This window comes from Dendrobates tinctorius, unplaced genomic scaffold, assembly GCF_039654945.1.
Source record: "Dendrobates tinctorius isolate UK_male_01 unplaced genomic scaffold, ASM3965494v1 ptg000058l, whole genome shotgun sequence".
In the NCBI taxonomy this organism is placed as follows: domain Eukaryota; kingdom Metazoa; phylum Chordata; class Amphibia; order Anura; family Dendrobatidae; genus Dendrobates; species Dendrobates tinctorius.
The window spans coordinates 21,851,972-21,874,572 of NW_027361726.1; the positions used below are offsets into that span (position 1 = coordinate 21,851,972).

Here is a 22,601-nt window from a genome sequence, read left to right on the forward strand (position 1 = left end):
GAACTAAAACCGTTTCTTATAGATATGGCGAACCCTCAGGTAACCCTAAATGAAGGTCAATGGACACAGGTGGCTGAATTGAAGGAATTGCTTAATAACCAATTTACCGTGACTAAAAAATTACAAGCTGAGGATTTAACTCCTGGCATTTTCATAAGGGAGTGGAAGAACGTGCTATTTTGCCTGTCCCAAAGAGGAGGTTTAATCGCAGATGGCATTTCTGCTTCAATGAAACGGAGAGAGAGACAGCTATTGGAAAATAAAAATTTTCTGGCAGCTGTTTATGTGGACCCAAGTCATCATATACTGCTTGATGATCAACAGCTTACTAAAGGAAAAGAAGCTCTGACTGAGGTAGCAGTTAGTATGAGTGGCCTACAGGAGGACTGCCAGGCGCAAGAGGACTCGGGTCCTGACAGTGCTACTGCTGCCATATCTTCATCCTCATCAGATGAGGAGTTTGACGTTGACAAGTATTTGGATGACATGGAGCAGGCAAAGCATTGTCGCAAGGAAAAAGATTTCACTCCGTCTCCTATAGCAAGCAGATTGACCATATTTCAGCAAAATGTTTCACTTGCTCTCAAAGAAATAGAAAAATTCAACCGCTCATCAAAACTGACTGTGCATGAGGCAATTCCTTTATACTTGGAAATTGTTAGAGATGTTGACCATGTGGTTACGGCTTTGCCTCCAACCCAAGTTACTGAAGAGAGGTTGTTCTCTGGCCTTAAAATTATTAGGTCAGATTTGAGGTCATCTATGAAGGAGGATCTGATGGAGGGAATTCTATTACTTAGAACAAATTCTCAGACTGCACAAATGCTTTTGTGGAAAACTGTTTTTTTTTTTTGCCACTTACACAGTGTGTATATATATATATATATATATATATATATATATATATATATATATATATATATATATATATATATATATATATTCAATATTGCATAGTGTATTACATATTTACAATTTATTACAGTTTTCTGTGTTCTAAAGTTGTATTCCAATAAATATATTTTATGTTCTATCTAAATATCTTGATTATTGTATCATAAAAATGATTAAATGTCTGATGTTCACATTGTACAACAATAAATTTTTCACTTAAATATAAGCAATATATGAGAGAGTCGGAGTCGCAGGTTTGGCTTACCGACTCCACAGCCCTGCTGCTCACATATAGTTAACTTGTCAGACGAGCATATGGTTGAGGGGCCGCATACAAGGGAATCGCAGGCCACATGTTGCCCCCTGAGCCGTAGGCTGTGCACCCGTTTATGGCTAGTTTCACACTAGCGCTTTTGAACGCAGCGACGGCCTGCGCACGGCTGCCGCTAAGCCCCGCCCCCCTGCCGCGCCTCCGCCTGTAGCTCCGCCTACCGGCGCATGACGCTGCATGCGTCCCCTATCTTTGTCACTGGGGGCGCAGGCCGTGCGCAGTATGCGTTTGGCGGCGCATGCGTCCTTTTGACGGTGCGCCGACCTGCGCCAAACGCAACCTGCTGCAGTTTGGTTGCGCTCGGCGCACCGTCAAAAAGGCGCATGCGCCGCCAAACGTATGCTGCGCACGGCCTGCGCCCCCAGTGACAAAGATAGGGGACGCAGGACGCATGCAGCGTCATGAGCCGGTAGGCGGAGCTACCGGCGGAGGCAGGGGCGGGGCTTAGCGGTGGCTGTGCGCAGGCCGTCGCTGCGTTCAAAAGCGCTAGTGTGAAACTAGCCTAATAGGACCAACATGTAACATGGCATTCACGTCAGCCTGATCTGGGCCCTTCTCCCTAAGTGGCACCTCTGTGCAACTCTTATGTCATCTGTACTTTATAGAAGAGACCCTCATTACTAATGCCAGTGGGGTCCCCTGCAGATTTCAGTGTAGCAGCGCCCCTAGTGGCCATGGACCATGATGATATTTCTATATACACTCACTGGCCACTTTATTAGGTACACCTGTCCAACTGTGTGTTAAGACTTAATTTCTAATCAGCCAATCACATGGCGGCAACTCAGTGCATTTAGGCATGTAGACATGGTCAAGACAATCTCCTGCAGTTCAAACCGAGCATCAGTATGGGGAAGAAAGGTGATTTGAGTGCCTTTGAACGTGGCATGATTGTTGGTGCCAGAAGGGCTGGTCTGAGAATTTCAGAAACTGCTGATCTACTGGGATTTTCACGCACAACCATCTCTAGGGTTTACAGAGAATGGTCCGAAAAAGAAAAAAAATCCAGTGAGCGGCAGTTCTGTGGCCGGAAATGCCATGTTGATGCCAGAGGTCAGAGGAGAATGGGCAGACTGGTTCGAGCTGATAGAAAGGCAACAGTGACTCAAATTGCCACCCGTTACAACCAAGGTAGGCAGAAGAGCATCTCTGAACGCACAGTGCGTCGAACTTTGAGGCAGATGGGCTACAGCAGCAGAAGACCACACTGGGTACCACTCCTCTCAGCTAAGAACAGGAAACTGAGGCTACAATTTGCACAAGCTCATCGAAATTGGACAGTAGAAGATTGGAAAAACGTTGCCTGGTCTGATGAGTCTCGATTTCTGCTGCGACATTCGGATGGTAGGGTCAGAATTTGGCGTAAACAACATGAAAGCATGGATCCATCCTGCCTTGTATCAACGGTTCAGGCTGGTGGTGGTGGTGTCATGGTGTGGGGAATTTTTTCTGGGCACTCTTTGGGCCCCTTGGTACCAATTGAGCATCGTTGCAACGCCACAGCCTACCTGAGTATTGTTGCTGACCATGTCCATCCCTTTATGACCACAATGTACCCAACATCTGATGGCTACTTTCAGCAGGATAATGCGCCATGTCATAAAGCTCGAATCATCTCAGATTGGTTTCTTGAACATGACAATGAGTTTACTGTACTCAAATGGCCTCCTCAGTCACCAGATCTCAATCCAATAGAGCATCTTTGGGATGTGGTGGAACGGGAGATTCGCATCAGGGATGTGCAGCCGACAAATCTGCGCCAACTGTGTGATGCCATCATGTCAATATGGTCCAAAATCTCTGAGGAATGCTTCCAGCACCTTGTTGAATCTCTGCCACGAAGAATTGAGGCAGTTCTGAAGGCAAAAGGGGGTCCAACCCCTTACTAGCATGGTGTACCTAATAAAGTGGCCAGTGAGTGTACATCTTTTTACTCTGCCACCATATTCGTGAGCCCCATCAATCCCCAGACCAGGGTGAAATCTGCAGGGATTGTGCCCCGACATTTGCACACAGCCCCCCAGTTTGCTCAGCCAAAGACAGCATTTAAATTACATAAAACCTGGAAACATTTCACTGGTTACAGGAAACGCAGCGCTGACAGTAAAGAGTGGCGGAAGCTGCTGACCCAGGAAACCTGCAGGCAGAGGTGAAGCCACACGGCCGTATTTATAGCTCCTGCAGCGAATAAAGCAATGCAACGATGCGCTGCTCAGTGAATGGGACCAACCATCACATGCACCATCAGTGGGGGTCTACCGGCTAGGACCCCAACTTATCCCTTGTTAGAACACAGTCGATATTCTAGTTACTCTGGCACAGAGTCAATTTACCATTGTATAACAAAAAAGACCAGACATTTTTCATTCCTCTCCATTATCAAGATCTCTGCTTGCTTTAAGTGGATGGAAGAAGTATACAAGTATCGGGAAGCTGACATTGGATTCAGGATGCCCAAACCACAGGCAAGAGGACCGGCCTCTAGGATTCAGACAAGCCAGAGTCATCATTTGCTGGGTTTTTAAGCACTGTTGCTGCCTTGTGGTTACTTTTTGCGCCAAATTCTTAAAAGGCCCCACACAGTTTGAGTTTTGCACATAAAAAAAAACCCACAGCCCTTTTATTTTGTGCAGTTCAAGAATTAAATAAAAAAATAGAATGTTCCATTATTTGAAGAAACTTCAGGCATTGATATAAATCACAAAGAAAAAAATAACAAAAATGGAGCTTGGTTTGAGTTGGTATATAGGCAACACAAACGCATATTCACATCGGCCATAAAACATACAAAGCAACAAAATGAGCAAAAACCCTGGTGTAAGTAAAAAGCAAAAGTGCATTTAAATAACAGTTCTTAATAATACTGTTTTTGATCAAAAATAGCATAAAAGCCGTCCCACCATCGACAAGGTGACTCTGATCCGGGTGGTCCTACGCTGTCTAATATAAGACCTTACCATGTGTCAGTGTAGGACCGTCCCGACCAGAGTCACCTTGTCGACAGTGAGACGGCTTTTATGCTATTTTTGATCAAAATCAGTATTACTAAGAACTCTGTTATTTACATGCACATTTGCTTTCCACTTATTTAGTTACAGCAGGGTTTTTGCTCATTTTTTTTTTTTTGTAGGTTTTGTATTGATATAAATCACTCCAGAGAAACTGGAGAACATTGGCAACTTTTGCCGCACACTTAACCAAACGCATGACGTGGACATTAAGGTACAAATACAAAAATAAGAAACCAGCACCTGCGAAAAGAATAACGCAAGTGTGAACAGGTGCGACTGCATCATATACCAAACAGAAGAATACAACCGCGCCGGGATGTCGGCAAACATCGAATATATGAAACCTGAACTGCATTACCGCAATATACAAAATACTTCTAAGATTAAGAGATGTGGTGCACAATTTCACTAATTCAAGAGAGCCCACCAGGCGGGTCCTGACCAAATATTTATCAGATATTTCTCTCCTGTGCAAAAAGTCAACAGATTTAAGAGCAAAAAGGATCCAGAACTAAAAAGATTTAAAAAAGCACTAGACTGATACTGAGGGGAGATCAGCCAAATATGAGGGCAGTCACTGTTTCATAGCCTTCTTATTTGGCTGATCTCCCCCATCAGTCTAAGACCTCAATCACACGTCAGTATTTTATGTGCCAAAACCAGGAGTGGAACTTAGAGAAAAACTGTAATTGAAGGATTGATAACTTATGTGTTTTGGAGATATCCTTGTCCTTGTTCTGGCATCCAGATACTGATGTGTGAATGAGGCCGTAGACTGATGGCGGGAGATCAGCCAATTAAGGCATGATTTGACGAGTTCCCTTCAAGCTACATACACCTAACACTGCTCACAGCTGAGGGTTTGCTACAAAACTCTGTGCTACAAACCATCAGCAACATAAAGCTCTCTCCAAAGCACGGCTCTAATGCTGTAACTGTAAAAAAGCCTGCACCTGTGTCGACATTACAGCGTATCCCATGGTCAGGGAGGAGAGTTCGGCTGGAGTCACATTAGTGGATAGGATTGGATGCGATTTGGTAATGTCACTCGGCTCTAAATCTGCTGCAACCGTGACCCGAGCGTCAGTGCTCATATCCTCTTACATGAAAGAATCGTAGCACAAGTGTGTAAGACGGAGAAAGAAATCTCTCCATCTCCTCCATTGCCAGCATCAGCAATAATTGCACTGCACTCGGGTGATATCTGAGTGCAGTCCAATGCCTCACATGCATCCGTAGGCTAGTATGGGCGAATGTGATCCGATTCTCGTACGCACCCACAGCATGCTGCAATTGTTCTCTCATGCTGAATCGGAATGGGAAAAAAAAAAAAAAAAATCGCACATGTGAGCTGCCCCATAGAAGAACGCTGGTCTGAATGCTATGTAGTGTTTTATAACATAGCACTCAGCTGTGTTACACGCTGGTGTGAACGAGCCATAGGTGTTACCCCCCCCCCCTTCTAAAATCAATAGTACATGTGAAAAATCACATTTTCCCCTTTAACGAGAGAGCACCAACCAGCTCTCCTATTTCAGAAGAACTTGCACCAGACTGTCTGTGCCTTCCTCCAACATGGGAGATGACCGCTGTGCTTATAAGATTCTATAAGTCTATTCACTAAAGACAGATTTTACCCAAAAATTGAGTTTAGAGGATGCTGTACAATAAAATAATATAAATCAGAAAAACGATAGTTGCAGCTTCCAGAGCACAGATCCTTCTTCAGGCCAGATTACAAATCAATGACTGGGGCATGAGCACAACCTGGAAGACGTTCCACTGGGACAGGTCTGCATGGGGTGATGGGACAGATGCCTGGGGAAACATTTCTCTGGACCTGGATTCTATGACAGATTTAAATACTGAAAGGTCTATTTCAGGACAGAGAAAATCTGGGAATAAGAAGAATATTCAAGTCTGCCAAAAGGACTCATTGTAACACCTGGAGTTATGACTCCCTCCATCAGACTGACCAAGGAGCCTTCGCTCCCACCACCTCGCCACTTGCAGCCATTTCCTTGAGTCGCCCACCTCCTGCACAAGTGTCCTGGTATAACATCTCCTAAATGTTGTGCTCTTGTTTCAGTCACTTCTTTGTAAACCGGCCTGACGAAGGAGCTGCTGTGCCCTGAAAGCTGCAAATATTTTTTCTCTCAAGCCAATAAGAGATCACTCTTAGGATACGTCAATCTATTTTGGGCATAAAATTTTTGAGTATTACTTGCAATTTTTTTTTTTTACGTTTGCGCCATTCTTGGCAGATTCTCACGGCCTTACATGACCTTCTTAGCGAGTGAAGCCGTTACATCATTGCACAGATACAAAGATTAGGAAGTAAAATCTTATAGGGATTGTGCGCAAAACCAAATTCTGTTTTTCATGCGCATGGCAGAAATCTCGTATCTAGGACAATTACGGTATACTAAATTGTAACGCAGCGCATAAATCCAATTGCAAAAAAAAAGAAGAAATAAGTATCAGAAAGTAGCTGCAATTTCCAGGGCACATTGTGCTTTACTGTACGGCAGCATTGCGGGTACTTTACCTCCTCACGCCCCTGGCGGCTTTCCCAGACCCTCGGCGGCCCATGTCTGCCCTCCGGGCCCGTCCTGAGGGACCCTTGTCCCTTCTCAACCTCTCGCTCTCCATAAAGCAGCAGGTTCCTGGGTTTCTCTGAGCTGCAGGACAAGCTGAGATGTGTTCAGGGTGGAGCGGGTGTGTCCTGCAGCAGAACATTCCTCCTCCACCGGCAGAAAATTCCACATTTATCTCTGAGAACCCACTCCACACAAAAAAGAAGAGCGATTTCCAGGAAAGATCGGCACCCCCACAAACCAGTTCATCAGTGTGTGGGCACTACAACTCCCAGCATGCTCTGACAGCCATTACACTTGTTTCCAGTCTATATTATCCATACCTTATTCAGTATCTCCGGTTGCGGTCAGGATTATGAATATGAACGTTTTTTTATTTTGGCCAAAAGCGAATCTGCACATAACCTGTATATAAAGATTAATCACTGTACAATGGAAACTTAACGTTTCCAACAAACTTTGTAATAAGATCTACGCTTGTTGTCAGTGAAAGAAACTTCCAGATGCTTAAAAATGATACAGTCCTAGTAATTCTCCCAAGTAAAGGCCTTGCTAAGAAGTATCCAGCCCAAGCAAACCTCCTAGAATACAGAAGGGTCCGTAGCAACATACGATCAGGACAGGGGAGACATTTCTGCTGCTGATGGGTTTATTTCAGGCAATGGTCACACAGCCGTAGATTCCATCCCACCCGAGAGAAGCGGAACGGTGAAGCAAATGACGCCTTTATCAGAGCGATCCAATTCTCTTGGATGAGGATAAGATGGAAAACAAAATGTCTCCATTATATCAGTGCGTGGAAATCAAGCAGCACCGAGCTGTCATCAGAGTGCAGCCCGACATGTTGACATTTTTTCCTTGGCCTGTTCAGAATGAAAAAAAAAAAAAAAAAAAGAAATTTTTTTATATATATATATATATATATATATATATATATATATATATATATATATATATATATATATATATATATACATATACATATACACACACTCACTGGCCACTTTATTAGGTACACCTGTCCAACTGTGTGTTAAGACTTAATTTCTAATCAGCCAATCACATGGCGGCAACTCAGTGCATTTAGGCATGTAGACATGGTCAAGACAATCTCCTGCAGTTCAAACCGAGCATCAGTATGGGGAAGAAAGGTGATTTGAGTGCCTTTGAACGTGGCATGATTGTTGGTGCCAGAAGGGCTGGTCTGAGAATTTCAGAAACTGCTGATCTACTGGGATTTTCACGCACAACCATCTCTAGGGTTTACAGAGAATGGTCCGAAAAAGAAAAAAAATCCAGTGAGCGGCAGTTCTGTGGCCGGAAATGCCATGTTGATGCCAGAGGTCAGAGGAGAATGGGCAGACTGGTTCGAGCTGATAGAAAGGCAACAGTGACTCAAATTGCCACCCGTTACAACCAAGGTAGGCAGAAGAGCATCTCTGAACGCACAGTGCGTCGAACTTTGAGGCAGATGGGCTACAGCAGCAGAAGACCACACTGGGTACCACTCCTCTCAGCTAAGAACAGGAAACTGAGGCTACAATTTGCACAAGCTCATCGAAATTGGACAGTAGAAGATTGGAAAAACGTTGCCTGGTCTGATGAGTCTCGATTTCTGCTGCGACATTCGGATGGTAGGGTCAGAATTTGGCGTAAACAACATGAAAGCATGGATCCATCCTGCCTTGTATCAACGGTTCAGGCTGGTGGTGGTGGTGTCATGGTGTGGGGAATTTTTTCTGGGCACTCTTTGGGCCCCTTGGTACCAATTGAGCATCGTTGCAACGCCACAGCCTACCTGAGTATTGTTGCTGACCATGTCCATCCCTTTATGACCACAATGTACCCAACATCTGATGGCTACTTTCAGCAGGATAATGCGCCATGTCATAAAGCTCGAATCATCTCAGATTGGTTTCTTGAACATGACAATGAGTTCACTGTACTCAAATGGCCTCCTCAGTCACCAGATCTCAATCCAATAGAGCATCTTTGGGATGTGGTGGAACGGGAGATTCGCATCAGGGATGTGCAGCCGACAAATCTGCGCCAACTGTGTGATGCCATCATGTCAATATGGTCCAAAATCTCTGAGGAATGCTTCCAGCACCTTGTTGAATCTCTGCCACGAAGAATTGAGGCAGTTCTGAAGGCAAAAGGGGGTCCAACCCGTTACTAGCATGGTGTACCTAATAAAGTGGCCAGTGAGTGTGTGTATTATATATATATATATATATATATATATATATATATATATATATATATATATATATATATATATATATATATATATACACATACATACACACATACACGAGCATGTGCACGGCCCTATGATGGTCTAGTACGACGTGGGGCCTTAGAGGATGGTCTGGACTAGATACAACTACGAAAGATCTTTATTTATGAGGATAATTAGAGCTGTATGACTATGAAGCCTCTGGACGTTGGATCCCTTCACTGACAGCAAGCAGAGACCTTACGTCTCATACCTGCATGCGAGAAACTCGGACGAGTCTTGTATGTCAATACCTGGCACTCAGATCGGAACGTTCAGCTGCATAATTAGCAATACATGCAGCCGCAAACTCCAATCCGAGTGCCGGCGGCAGTGCCGGGTATTGAGGCTAGAGACTCGTCCAAGTTTCTCGCAGGTATGAGCCCTTATAGTCAGGAAACAGACTTAGGCCTCTTTCACACATCAGGTTTTCGCCGTCAGGCGTGATCCGGCGCTTTTGACAGAAACCGGATCCGGCGAAATGCAATGCCGGATCCGGTTTCCCCCCATTGACTTGCATTTGCGCCGGATCGCGCCGGATGGCCATGCGTTTCATCCGGTTTTCGCCGGATCCGGCAATGTGTCGTGATCCGGCGTCTGGAAAAAACGGCTACTGTAACTTTTTTTTGTCTCCGGCGAAAAAGCCGGACCCACCGGATCCGGCGCGTCCGGCTTTTTCACACAATGAAAGCCTATGAGCGCCGCAATGCGCCTGATCCGGGGAAAGCCGGATCCCGTGGCCGGATCCGGTTTTTTTGGTCTGAGCATGCTCAGTAGCTCTGCCCACAAGACATATATAAAAGCAAGACAGTGGGACCCACAGCCACACCCAACATGCCACCCAAGAAAGCAACCAAGCGCAGCAGGAGAAGGCAGGAGACCACTGCAGCACCATCAGCACCACCACCACCCCAAATGGAGCAGCAAATGGAACATGCTGAGGAGGGGAGTCCAGCAGCAGATGAGAGACGGTAATTATCAAATCCCCCATTCCTCCAAACTAGGGCCATGGAATATCAAGATATTCATTGGCCCTTTGTTTCTCTTTATTCAACAGCCGCCCAAGAGATGCAGCAGCAGCAGAAATGGCATCACTGGCAGCAGCAACAGCAGCAGCAATACCCACAGCCATGGAGTCTGGCCATCAACAGGACAGCACATCTTCTTCTGGGAGCCCTCCCTCGCATCGTCAGCGTTTGACGGTAAGTTTTTATTTCCAAAATCCATCATCTCTGTAATATATGTCTATTCATTGCCTTTTATTTCAAAACAGGAATCACAAGATGAAGAGGAGCTCCCAGAAGAAGAAGGAAGGGGTGGACAGACACCTGGAGTGGGCTCACAATTGGTAAGTTTTTTGCATCAAACGCAGAAACACAACATCACACAACACATAGAAAACAATGTTCTGCAGACCACACACAGCAAACAAATGCCTACATCCAAAGACATAACATTTTTTGTTTTCTTCTCTAGTCTTCCCAATCTGGTGCTCGGCCAAGAGGTCCTCGCAGTGCCTCCCAGGGTCGTCGGCGACAGCAACGCGGCGGTCACCAGCGTGTAAGTATAAATATTTTTGCTTTGTTTTTTTGCACTTTTTATTTCATTTCTTTTGTGGAGGCTAATTATGTTATTTTTGTCTTTTTCTTTAACAGCCTTCACAGCGTGCTCCCGACTGACGGTGAGGATGGAGGACTCGATGTGGACCACCTCATCGATCTCATCAGAGAAAGGGAGCCGCTCTGGAATATGGCTGACCGCCGCCACGCTGACCTTATCGTTACCCGACGACTCTGGGAGGAAATCTGTTCGCTCCTTGTGGGCCGCTGGGAGGACCTCGATGTTCGGGCCCAGATTAAAGAGCGTAAGTATATACAGTACCGGTTGCTTGATGTAAACCAGTGTTTCCCGAACTCCAGTCCTCGTGGTCCCCACGGATCATGTGTTCAGGATTTCTATTTACTATGAAAATCCTGAAAACATGACCCCTGGGGACCATGAGGACTGGAGTTTGTGAAACACTGATGTTGTATACTAACCACTCCTTTCTCGTTTCAGGGAACAGAATTGTGAATCGGTGGCGGTCTGTGAGGGATCGTTTCAAGAAGGAGTTCAATAAAGAGATGCGGGCCCCGAGTGGATCTGGAGGACGCAGGAGCAAGTACAAGTACGCACAAGCCCTGTCGTTCCTCCGGGAAACAATGGTCACTAGAAGGTAAATATTACACACCACATGTGAAAAAAAATGTTAGATGTAACTTTTTTTTTTCAGCCAGGGCCATACCATGTCAGTATTTTAATTGGTTTTTTTTCTCTTTATTCCACAGCACGGTGAGCAGCACTCGGGAGCCTGCACGATTGGACCCTTCTGAGGTGATCCCTGAGGAGACCGGCACCGAGGGACACTTCGACCGCCCCGGTACATCTGCACCTTCCCAGCCTTCCCACACATTCGACCCATCTGTCCCATCCACCAGCACAGGAGCATCGTGGCCGCCTACATTACATGAAGCTGCTGGTGAGGAGATCGATTTCCCTTTACCCCACCCTTCTGCCCCTGCCACCTCTAGTACACCTGCGGGTACTGTGCGACAGCGGCAGAGGGGTCAGGAAAAGAGTTATGCGCAAGAGTTCTTGCATCTGAATGCATCTTTCCAGAACTGTCTAAAAGTCTTGTCAGAGCAAATCTCCGCAGGCTTTCAGCAGATCAACTCCAGCATTCTGGAGGTGAAGACACTTCTGCAAACCATGCATTCAGAAGCAAGATCTTCGCCAAACCACACCTTTTTCAGGTCTGTTGTGGAGCGCAAGGCAACACTATCTCCTACCCAGCAGATGCATGTAATGCATTCGTGCCACGGTGCTCTACAGCAGGTTACCTCCCAACCTCCACCTCCCACCACTGTAGTTCCTCCACCTGCACCCCCTCCAGCCACTTTCCATCCTCCCCCTCCTATTACATCTGCACCCCCTCCAGCCACTTTCCATCCTCCCCCTCCTATTACATCTGCACCCCCTCCAGCCACTTTCCATCCTCCCCCTCCTATTACATACCAGCAACCTCACCAGTACCAGCAACCTCCCCAGTACCAGACATCTCCCCACTTCCAGCAACCTGCCCCGTACCAAACGCCTTCCCCGTACCAAACTCCTTCCCCGTACCAAACTCCTTCCCCATACAACTTTCCATCAACATCATCTGCTCCTACAGTCCCTGCCCAACCCTCCACTCCACCGCCCACCACCTCTTCTGCCTCCCACATGTCCACCCATTCTGTAGCTTTTTCCACACCTTCACCTCTAACTGTTCCTTCCCCACCACGATCCCAGTCCTCTCTCCACACACCCAGTGTCGAAGTGTCCCGCAGCCCCTCCAGCAGTATTTCCACCCCACAGTACACAGATTTGTAATGTGTGTTTTTTGTAATAAAAATGCCCATTGGGTTTAAAACCTTTATTAAAAAAGTTTTTTGCACTTTAAAAACATTTTACAAAAAAAAAAAAAAAAAATTTTAAATAAAAGTTAAATTATCGTTTCACAATGGTTGTCTGTCATTTCTTTCTGCGGCGAACTATGTTTAAAAAAAAGGTTAAATACAGGGTATTTCAAAGGTAAAAAGGTATTCAAAACCAGGTATATAACTGTGGGTAAATTTTAGCTTTTTGCCACAGTTGTGTTCCTGGTTGTGTTTGAAGCAAAGTATTTCACCTAAAAAGTTGTGTTTATTGTTGGTGATTTCCTAACAATGTACACAACTTTTGTTACAAGGTGAAATACTTTGCATAAAACACAACCAGGTACACACCTGTGGCCTAAAGGTAAAAATAGTAAGACCATGACAAGATAGCCAACTTTGGTTGGCAAAGGTATATACTGTTGGTCCAGAAGGTACACAAGTTTGGTTAGGGCACAAATCTTTCACACTCTGTCATCCTGCCAGTGTACTCTGCCTTGAGGTGACATAAAGTATAGTGCAAAATTGTCCCTCATTACTGAAACCGTCACAGAACTTCTAGTGGTAATATTTCCAATGACAACATCCATCTTCGCCAGTAACTTGCTCTTCTCTCCAACCTGCACTTTCTTCTCTACAACCTGTCAAAGAAGGGCTGTAGGAACACGCTATATATAGTTTTCCAGTAGCCAATCCCGTTCGGAAGGCCACAAGGGTCAATTTTAAAAACCGGATCCGGCGTAATCCGTCGAAAAACGGATAGAAAAACGGATGAACCGGATGAGACGGATCCGGTTTTGTCTGTCAAGAACAAGACGGATCCGGCAGAAAACCGGATCCGGCACATCAGGTTTTACAAAACATTTGCCGGATCCGGCATTCCGGCACGACGCCGGATCGCGCCTGACGCCGAAAACCTGATGTTTGAAAGTAGCCTTAGGGTGTGTGCACACGTAAGCGTTTTTTTTTCGCGTTTTTACCGGCAAAAACGCTTACAAGAAGCATCCCATTCATTTTAATGAATTCTGCACTTTTTGTGCATATTGATGCGTTTTTTTCCGCCAAAAAAAAAAAAAAAAAAAAAAAAAAACATTGCGGTAAAAAACGCAGCATGCTCATAAATTTCGTGGAAAAATCCGCATTTCTAACTATTTTGTATGAGATTGGGGACGCTCCGGAAAAAAAAAAAAACGCGCAAAAAACACGCGTTTTCTGGGAAGGAGTCCGGTTTTCAGTCAGGAATATTCTGCATACGAGGGTACATAGCCTGAAGAGAATCAAAAATCCAGATGCTGATGTCACAGATCGAAGAATTCGCACATCCAAAAACCTTGCTAGGCTATGTTCATATGGTTGCGTTTTTTTACTGAAATCTCAGACTTTGCTGGTACAGTGAAAAGACGCTGAAATTTTGCATTAAAAAAAAGCATCAGAAATGCAACATTTTGGTCTTTCCATCCAGTGCTGGGAAAATGCCCCCTTCCCTGCACATTGTGATATAATATCAGGAGGGGGATTTTTTTTCTTTTGCTGCTGAAGCGTTGATATCACAGGATTTTCTGGACTGGATAAAACTGACAAACCCTCAGCTGGGAAATCTCATATTTGTGAAAACAGGTTTGTTTTTTTTTAAAAAAAAAAAGGAAAAATTCACTGATCACAATCAGAGATCTTGAGAAGGTTGAAGAAGTCAAACAAAGCATATCAGACACTGCAGATCGTTTCAATGATTTAGTAATAAGAGATACAAGGCCTGAGAGGTATCTGGGCCCTCAAGGATCGGGTGCCACTGCCGCCTCTGCACCCTACATGTCCACGATTTCTTGTGTGCACATACAAGGACAGGCAGCGCTGAATGAACAATCTTTGGCCTCCGGCCCCAAACTTTCCGGCTGCCCGAGTTTCATCAACAGACATGAGATCATCCGAACACAGGACCGACAGCAGAGCTGCAGATCCGCAACAGTGTGTCAGAGCCAAATGGAAAGCTACAGAAAGCTTGAATGGGTGGAATTGCATGGGGTAAAAAAAAGAAGAAAAAAAACCTATCAGTCCTATGTAAATCACGCTCAGAAGCTTTGAGTTTATTTCCGCCACTTCTGTAGCTGTCAGAGCACAGGGACATTCTTTACCTCCAGAAGCTGAATATCTGTCCTCCTGACCCCACAGCTGAGGGTTTGTTCCACTGTACATGGAAACAATCCTCAGGCCATCAGCAAAAAGCCCAACATGGTAGCTCTTACCTGCACCGACACATTGTAACAAGCCACCAGAAGAGGAAGGCTGCTCAGCCTCAGTGTAAGCAAGGAAGGTTCCATTCACTGGCAGCAAGAAGAGATGGAAAACAGGAAGGAATATTTGAAAAAACAACTTCTACAAAGCTGCAGCACAGCCATCATCTCGAGGTTATAACATCCACTGATGCATCAATTGCGCCCTCTCGGCAGCCATTGAGTGACTGGTATCAGCTGCTTCTAACACGCCTGCACCATTAGAAGCTGCACATTCTAGGGTTCATTCAGTAACAAGACCCCGAATATGAAGAGAAAGAAATAAAAACACACTGCTGTATTACTGCAAAAATTCAAATTATATTACAGGAAGTGACAAGATGAGAAAATCCCCTCAAAATAACATTGAAAACCTCAAAAAGAACGACCCTCAGGCTAAGTGCCCACGTTGCGGAAATGCTGCGGAAATGTCCGCAAGTCCCCGCCGTGGGTAAAACGCATGCGGAATTCGCAAGCATTTTCCCGCAAAACACAAGCATTTTTAGCTTGCAGAATGCCAGCGCTTTCCAAGAGATTTGAAGCATCACTTGGAAAGTGATTGACAGGTTGGTCACACTCGTCAAGCATAGCGTTTGACTAGTGTAACCAACGTTTTACTACTGATGCTGCCTATGCGGCATCAATAGTAAAAGATAGAATGTAAAAAAATAAAAAAAATATATGGTATTCTCACCTTCCGACGGCCCCCGATCTCCTCAGAGATGCCTTGCGAGAATCGCCCCAGATGATGTCACACTCGTGAGACCACAACGTCATCTCAGGTGATTTGCGCAATGCATTACTGGGACCGGAAGATGCTGGCAGCGTGGCTGAGAGTGGGAAGGACTCCTATGGACATCAGAGGGTAAGTATATCACTATTTTTTATTCTTATTCTATTTTTTAACAGGGAAATGGTACCCAGGGCCTGGAGGAGAGTCTCCTCCAGAACCTGGGTACCATACGCACATGAAGCACTCACTTTACGCATGGTGGGCATAAGATACAGGCGTAAAGTGAGCGTTTCAATGCAATCCTATGTCGGCGGAATCGCCGCGATTCCGCAGAATTAATGGACATGCTGCGGATTTTACTGCTATGCGATTTCCCAGTGGTAAAATCCGCAGCATTTGCACAGCAACTGCGGAACCCCATAAGATTGCATGGGATGTGTTTTAATGGCGTTTTTTAAGCATTTCCGTTGCGGAAAAAAAGCGGCAAAAACGCTTAAAAAAACGAAACATGTGCACACAGCCTCACAGAGAGCAGCGGCTTCCACACTGCAGCAAGCAAAGTGATTATGAACCATTACGGTTGTTATCAGCCATTACTGGGGGAAGTGACTAAGGGTACCGTTACACATAGCGATGCACCAGCGATCCCGACAACGATATGGATCGCTGGTGCATCGCTAAGTGGTCGCTAGTGAGCTGCCACACAGGCAGATCTCACCAGCGACATCGCAGGGGTCGCTACTTACCTGTCAGACGCGGCGATCCTGTCGTCCTCCCGCCCGCGTCCACGCGTTGCTCGTCGGCGCCACAGGAAGCGCCCGACGAGAAATGATCCAGGACGTTCTCGCGCAACCAGCGGGGGAGCCGGTCGGAGGTACGTATCACACATAGCGATATCGCTAGCAATGTCGCTGCTACGTCACAAAATCGGTGACTTTACAGCGATATCGCTATGTGTAACGGGGGCTTAAGACAGAAGACTACAATCTATTACTCCCTGCTATCAGCCATTACTGGGGGAGGTGACTGTAGGACAGGAGACTACGATCTATTACTCCCTGTTATCAGCCATTACTGGGGGAGGTGACTGTAGGACAGGAGACTACAATCTATTACTCCCTGTTATCGGCCATTACTGGGGGATGTGACTGTAGGACAGGAGACTACAATCTATTACTCCCTGTTATCAGCCATTACTGGGGGAGGTGACAGTAGGACAGGAGACTACAATCTATTACTCCCTGTTATCAGCCATTACTGGGGGAGGTGACTGTAGGACAGGAGACTACGATCTATTACTCCCTGTTATCAGCCATTACTGGGGGAGGTGACTGTAGGACAGGAGACTACAATCTATTACTCCCTGTTATCAGCCATTACTGGGGGAGGTGACTGTAGGACAGGAGACTACAATCTATTACTCCCTGTTATCAGCCATTACTGGGGGAGGTGACTGTAGGACAGGAGACTACAATCTATTACTCCCTGTTATCAGCCATTACTGGGGGAGGAGACTGTAGGACAGGTGCCCACAATCAGTCACACCCTGCTGAGAGCAGCACCTGTCTTGTGAGCTCCAGGACTTCCAGGAGGAGGCCCAGAGTCTGCCTCTCTTCTCCCCAGGGAGAGGCAGGCTTCCTGGGAGCCAGGCATGGCTTCCCAGGCTTCTGTTCCCCGGTCTGTGCCGGCGGGGGACAGAGAGCAGCAGCAACCGGCCCAGGAGGGCGTGAGGAGATCTGGTCGGATGAGAAAGACCGTACCCACCTACTCCAACCCCGAGACGGCTCATCGTCCGCCCAGAGAGGGAGACAGAGGCACCCCAGGCCCCAGGAAGAAGAGCCCAGCAACATCATGGGGCGAGATGACCTCCAGCGAGTCCACGAGCTCCTTCTCCTCCCGAGTGGTCGCCATGTTGCGAGAGTACGAGGACGCCGGCAAAGCACTGACCGGGCTGAAGGAGCAGCTGCGGGAGTCACGGATCCTGAACACCCGTGCCTCTAACAAGGAAAGACCCGCGACCTCCCAGAGGTTTAAAGCCCTCAGAGATGAGGTGGTCCGGTTAGTGCTCCTCCGGGAGGGGATTGAGAAAAGCGCAGGTCCCTTCCTGGAGAGGTTTAAGAACCAGCGGCGGTTCTCTGAAATGAAGGGGTTAAATACCTCGGGAGAACTGCCAGCCGGCGTCCTAAGCGAGGAGGAGGAGGAGGACGATGAAGTCGTGGCTGGAGTCTCTCGTGCTGGAACAAGCCGGGAGAAAGAGTCGCAGAGCCAGCAAGGAAGCGGCCTCCCGGCACGGCAGAGGACTCCGACAACCCATGCTGGAGTGTCAGCGGAGGAAGAGGAGGAGTGCGGTCTGTTGAGGGAGATCAGAGAGCTGGAGTCTCCTGTGGACCTGACCACATTCTCCTTCGGGGAGGACGAGCCAGCGGAGGAGACCAAAAAGAGGAGGAAGAAAAAAAAGATGACACAGGAGGTGGTGAGTTACAAATATGTACCAATGTCTGATGTTACACCTACCACCTCCTGTGTAAACCCCACCAAACCTAAAAGCACGGGCTCTGCAGTGGGTCCGGGGCATAGGCAAGGTGGGGAGAGGAGGAGGACGTCCGGCAATGCTGCCGTCTGTGCGGGGAACAGTGCAGGGGGTGAGGCTGTGGAGGTACTCACGGCGCCGGACATAGGGGACCCCGTGGAGTTTCCCTCCCTGCCTGCTGCGGCTAAGCCAGTTATCACCGGGGCCGAGGAGAGCGGGGGGGGATGTCCACGCCGTTGCGAAAGGGGGACGGTGTGGGCAGACTCCATCCCTGCTCACTGCAGCTGAGCCGGCCGACGCCGGGGCTGTGGGGGGCAGGGCCGAGGAGCATGGTGCGGCGAAAGGGGGGCGCACTGTTGTGAGAGGGGCGCAGTGCGCCTCAACAGAGGAAAGGAGGCGCGCAGCTGAGACAGAGCCACGGGAAAAAAAAAAAAATACACAGCAAAAGCAGGGAACATCATCAGCAAGGAACACTGTGCGCTCTGCTGTGACGGGGGGACAGCATGCCCCAAAAAATGATACCAGCACCCCGAAGTCTGTGGCTACAGGGCAGGCAGCCCAGGACAATAAGGGGCACAGTGCTCCAAAAGAACTGCACAATGTCAGCACTGAGCTAATTAAAACGGGTGTGGTGCTGCACCGCTCCCCCGACCCAGCAGGTGTGAGTGCAGAGATTGCAGACACAAGGGAGGAGGGAATGGAGGTGACTGTGGAAGGTGCAGAGAACAGTGGTAATGGGGTGAATGATGGGAGTAGTAGTGGAGTGAATAATGGGAGTTGTGGTGCCGCAAACGTTGGGAGTATTGGTGGAGTGAATGATGGGACAGGTGGTGGAGTGAATGATAGGAGATGTGGTGCCGCAAACTTTGGGAGTATTGGTGGAGTGAATGGTGGGAATAGTGGTGGAGTGAATGATGGGAGTTGTGGTGCCGCAAATGATGGGAGTATTGGTGGAGTGAATGAGGAGAGCAACACTGGTGTTGGTGGAGGGGAAGTAGGTAGTGGTCCCACTGCCCCCCCAGTGGTGGCGAGGGCTTCAGCCCCTAGCTATTCGGGAGCTGTCACTGCTGGGGGTAGTAGTGCGCCCTTGTCTGGTGGCCCCGAGGATGGTGACTTGCAGCAGCGCTTCCTGGACGCCCTGAAGAAAGGGGAGAGTTCCATCAATGTAGAGGGGAGGGAGGTTGATCTGTCTTTCTGGATAGAGAGACATGGTCTTTCCGCCTTCCGAGATAGAGGGGCAGAGACTGTCTGGTCTCTGCCGACACCGGGGCAGAGGAGTAACCGTAGGAACGTGGCCCGTCTCCAGTGGGTAAGCAAGGATGCCTGTCCTGATCGGTCAAAGGTTGCTGAGCTCCTGCTGGGGATGGGCTTCGCGGCATACGACATCTTTGCCTTGATCCATCCCTATGGGACCTCCTACTTCGATGTCAGCTTCGTGAGACCGGAGGGCCTTGAGCTTTTTTGGTCTCGCCATGAGCTGGCTCGTGGTCGCCCCGAATGGCAAGGTTTTGTCCCTGTCGCAATATCCCGCCAGAACTCGGTCAGGAAGGTGACCGTTTTGACCAGTAACGAGTCACTTTCCTGCATGGACATCTCCACCTGGATTGGTCGATATGGCGACATCGTCGGCATTCCTGAGAAGACCCGCGACGACCATGGTATCTGGTCAGGGGCCTGGACCTTCATGGTGAAATTGAAGGTTTCAGGAAACACTGTTACCCATATACCTTCCTCTACATTTTTGGGGAGGGACAGGATCCTGATTTTCTACCAGGGGCAGCCTAAGGTCTGTCACAGGTGCGGCAGCCCCACACACTTCAGTGCGCAGTGTACCACCCAAAAATGCGCACTGTGTGGGGACCTTGGCCATCTCGCTGCTACCTGTGGCAGGATTAGGTGTAACTTGTGTGGTGACCTCGGTCATCCATTCAGTCGCTGTCCGCGTTCCTTTGCCAATGCGGTCCTGAAAGCGGCGAGTGCGGGACAGGCGAAAGCCGGGACTAATCTTGCCGGTGAAGGGACCAGTAGGGGCGGAGGAGGCAGGGAACCGGTGAGGAGCAAGCTGCCGCCATCCAACATCAGGCGGCAGGAGCAACGCCATGGGAACAGGGGGCAGGGAGTAATGACCCTAAACCCTGACCCAGGTACTTCACTTGCAACTGAGGATCCTAAAGACAGTGAATTGAGTGAGGAAGTCAGGAGACTTGAAAGGGAGGAGCAGGGGGACGCCATGTCCTCCCAGGAACCCTCATCCGGTGACAGTCTGGATGAGGGAGAGGGGGAATGGTCACAACAAAGGAAAAAGGGTAACCGGAAAACAACCAAGGGTAGGAGTGGGTCCGGGTCTCGAGCCTCCGCTCTGGAGTGCGACCCCTCTGATTCTCTAGCCCTGATCCAGGTGCCATTGGAAGGTCCAGCCGCCCCCCCTCTGGTGGATCTCTCCAACCGGTTCGGGGCCCTCCAGGACTCCCCTGCAGAGGGGGAGGACGGGAGCCCGGAGCCGGAGGTTGCGGACAAGGATGTTGGGGCTCAGGGGGTCGCTGAGTCTTCTTCTCAGGGAGCAATTAAAGGGCCCTCTGGGGGGGGGACTACCTCGGGACCACCAGACAAGGGCCAGAGTGTATGTAAGGAGAGAATGGATGAGTCTGTGTGTCTTAAGCGCACTAAAAGCTCATCATTGTCTGAGGAAGAGGGTGAAGCTGTTGGGGGTGGGAAGAAAAAGGCTATCTAATCCAATCAATCATGATGGCGGCACCCACACCGTTGACGCTGGCAACCATTAATGTTGCCAGCATAAAGTCAGAAGCGGCAAGGTTCACGGCCTTTCATTTTCTCGGCCAACTTGATGCCGACATTTTGTTTTTGCAGGAGACCAGGTTGACTGACCTATCAACCATGCATAAAGCAAGGAGGGAGTGGAGGCATGGGCCCTCCTACTGGTCTCTTGCGGCCGAGCCGTATAGCGGGGTGGCGGTCCTTTTTAAGACCGCAGCGGTTGAATGCAGACGATTAATTGAATTAGAAATGGGGAGATGCTTGATCCTAGATGTCTCCATGGGGGGACAGGAGCTTCGGCTCATTAACATCTACGGTCCCCAATCCAAGTGGGACCGCAAATGTCTCTTCTTGAAGATCAAACCTTTCTTATTTTCAAGTCGGCAGGTGGTCTTTGGAGGGGATTTCAACAACGTCACGAGACCCTGTGATAGAGGAGGTTCTGGGGACCGGCTGACTTATGATTGCGTCGCGCTAAACAGGATAGTAAGTGAGGCACGCCTAGTGGATGTCCACATCCGGCACAACACAGGCAGCACGGGATTCACCTTTTTTAGAGGTAGTCAGTGCAGGTCTAGGATAGATAGGTTTTATTTGAAGGAGGAAGCCGTCTCCTCGCCGTTGTCGGTTGTGGAGGTGGAGTTCTCCGACCACTGTTTGATTATGTTTTCTCTGAACGTTACAGAGACTCCTAGGATGGGAAGAGGTTATTGGAAGCTGAATTCATCACTCCTTGAGGAAGAAGCTGTGAGACGGTCTTTTGAGGATTTTCTTCAGAGCCAGGTACCGCTGCTGGGCCTAAGTAACACTAAGTCAGAGTGGTGGGAGATGTTCAAACATCGGGTGGCGAAATTCTTCCGGCAACTCTCGAACCTCAGAAGCCTGAACAGGGATCGCCTGTATCAGAGCCTGAGGAGGAGACTCGAGCATCTTGTCTCGACTGGAGGTAGCCGCGAGGAGATCTCCGGTGTGAAGTCCTTGCTGAAGAGGTGTCAGTACGATAGGCACGCATCTTTGGTTTTTGAGAGGGACTACGGGAAGTACTACTCGCCCGACCCTTACAGAAGCTGCAAGATGTCAGTGAATAGTAAGATAGTGACGGGGCTGATGGACAGTACGGGATCCCTGAAGAGGTCCAGATCAGGGATCTTGGAGGTCGTCAGTTCATACTACTCACACCTTTTGGGAAGGAGGGAACTGGATCGTGACAGGATGTCGGCTTTCCTAGCTGAAGCTGTTCCGGAGCCAGGGGCTGACCTCTCGCTGGACGTTTTGGCAGAAGAGATCAAAGAAGAGGAAGTGAGACTGGCGATCGATGGGCTCAGGCCCAAAAAATCACCAGGTCCGGATGGCTTAACATCCGAGTTCTTTAGGACCTTTAGGGACTCCTTGGTCCCCCTCTTGACTCAGGTGTTTAATGAGTGTCTCTCCTCGGGCACCCTGCCGAGATCATTAAGGAGGTCAGCTTTGATCATTTTGTCAAAGGGTAAGGATCCGTCACGCATTGAGAATTGGCGTCCCATAGCACTTCTCAATGTGGACAGGAAGGTTTTGGCTAAGATACTTTTCAACAGGCTGGTGAAGTTTGCGCCGCGGCTCCTTTCAGAGGCTCAGAACTGTTGCGTTCCTGGCCGTAGCACTTTCAGTGCTGTTCTGGGTGTCCGAGAGGCCGTGGAGCAAGGCAGGGCGGGCCTTTGGAAGGGGTTCCTGCTGACCCTGGATCAGGC

At 48.2% G+C, this 22,601-nt stretch overlaps 1 protein-coding gene across 2 annotated transcripts in view; it reads right to left on the bottom strand.

The window, feature by feature from the left end:
• The window catches only part of RIN3 (Ras and Rab interactor 3), a 97,341-nt gene that overhangs the window by 64,101 nt on the left and 10,639 nt on the right, over nucleotides 1-22,601 (bottom strand). Inside the window, exon 1 of one of the 2 annotated variants that reach the window (XM_073578128.1) lies at nucleotides 6,785-6,903. The exons of the other annotated variant lie outside the window; for it this stretch is intronic. Coding sequence (XP_073434229.1) covers nucleotides 6,785-6,888 — 104 coding nt within the window. The 5' untranslated portion in view covers nucleotides 6,889-6,903. Of the gene's footprint in view, nucleotides 1-6,784; nucleotides 6,904-22,601 lie in introns of those variants that run through there. 2 annotated transcript variants of the gene reach the window in all.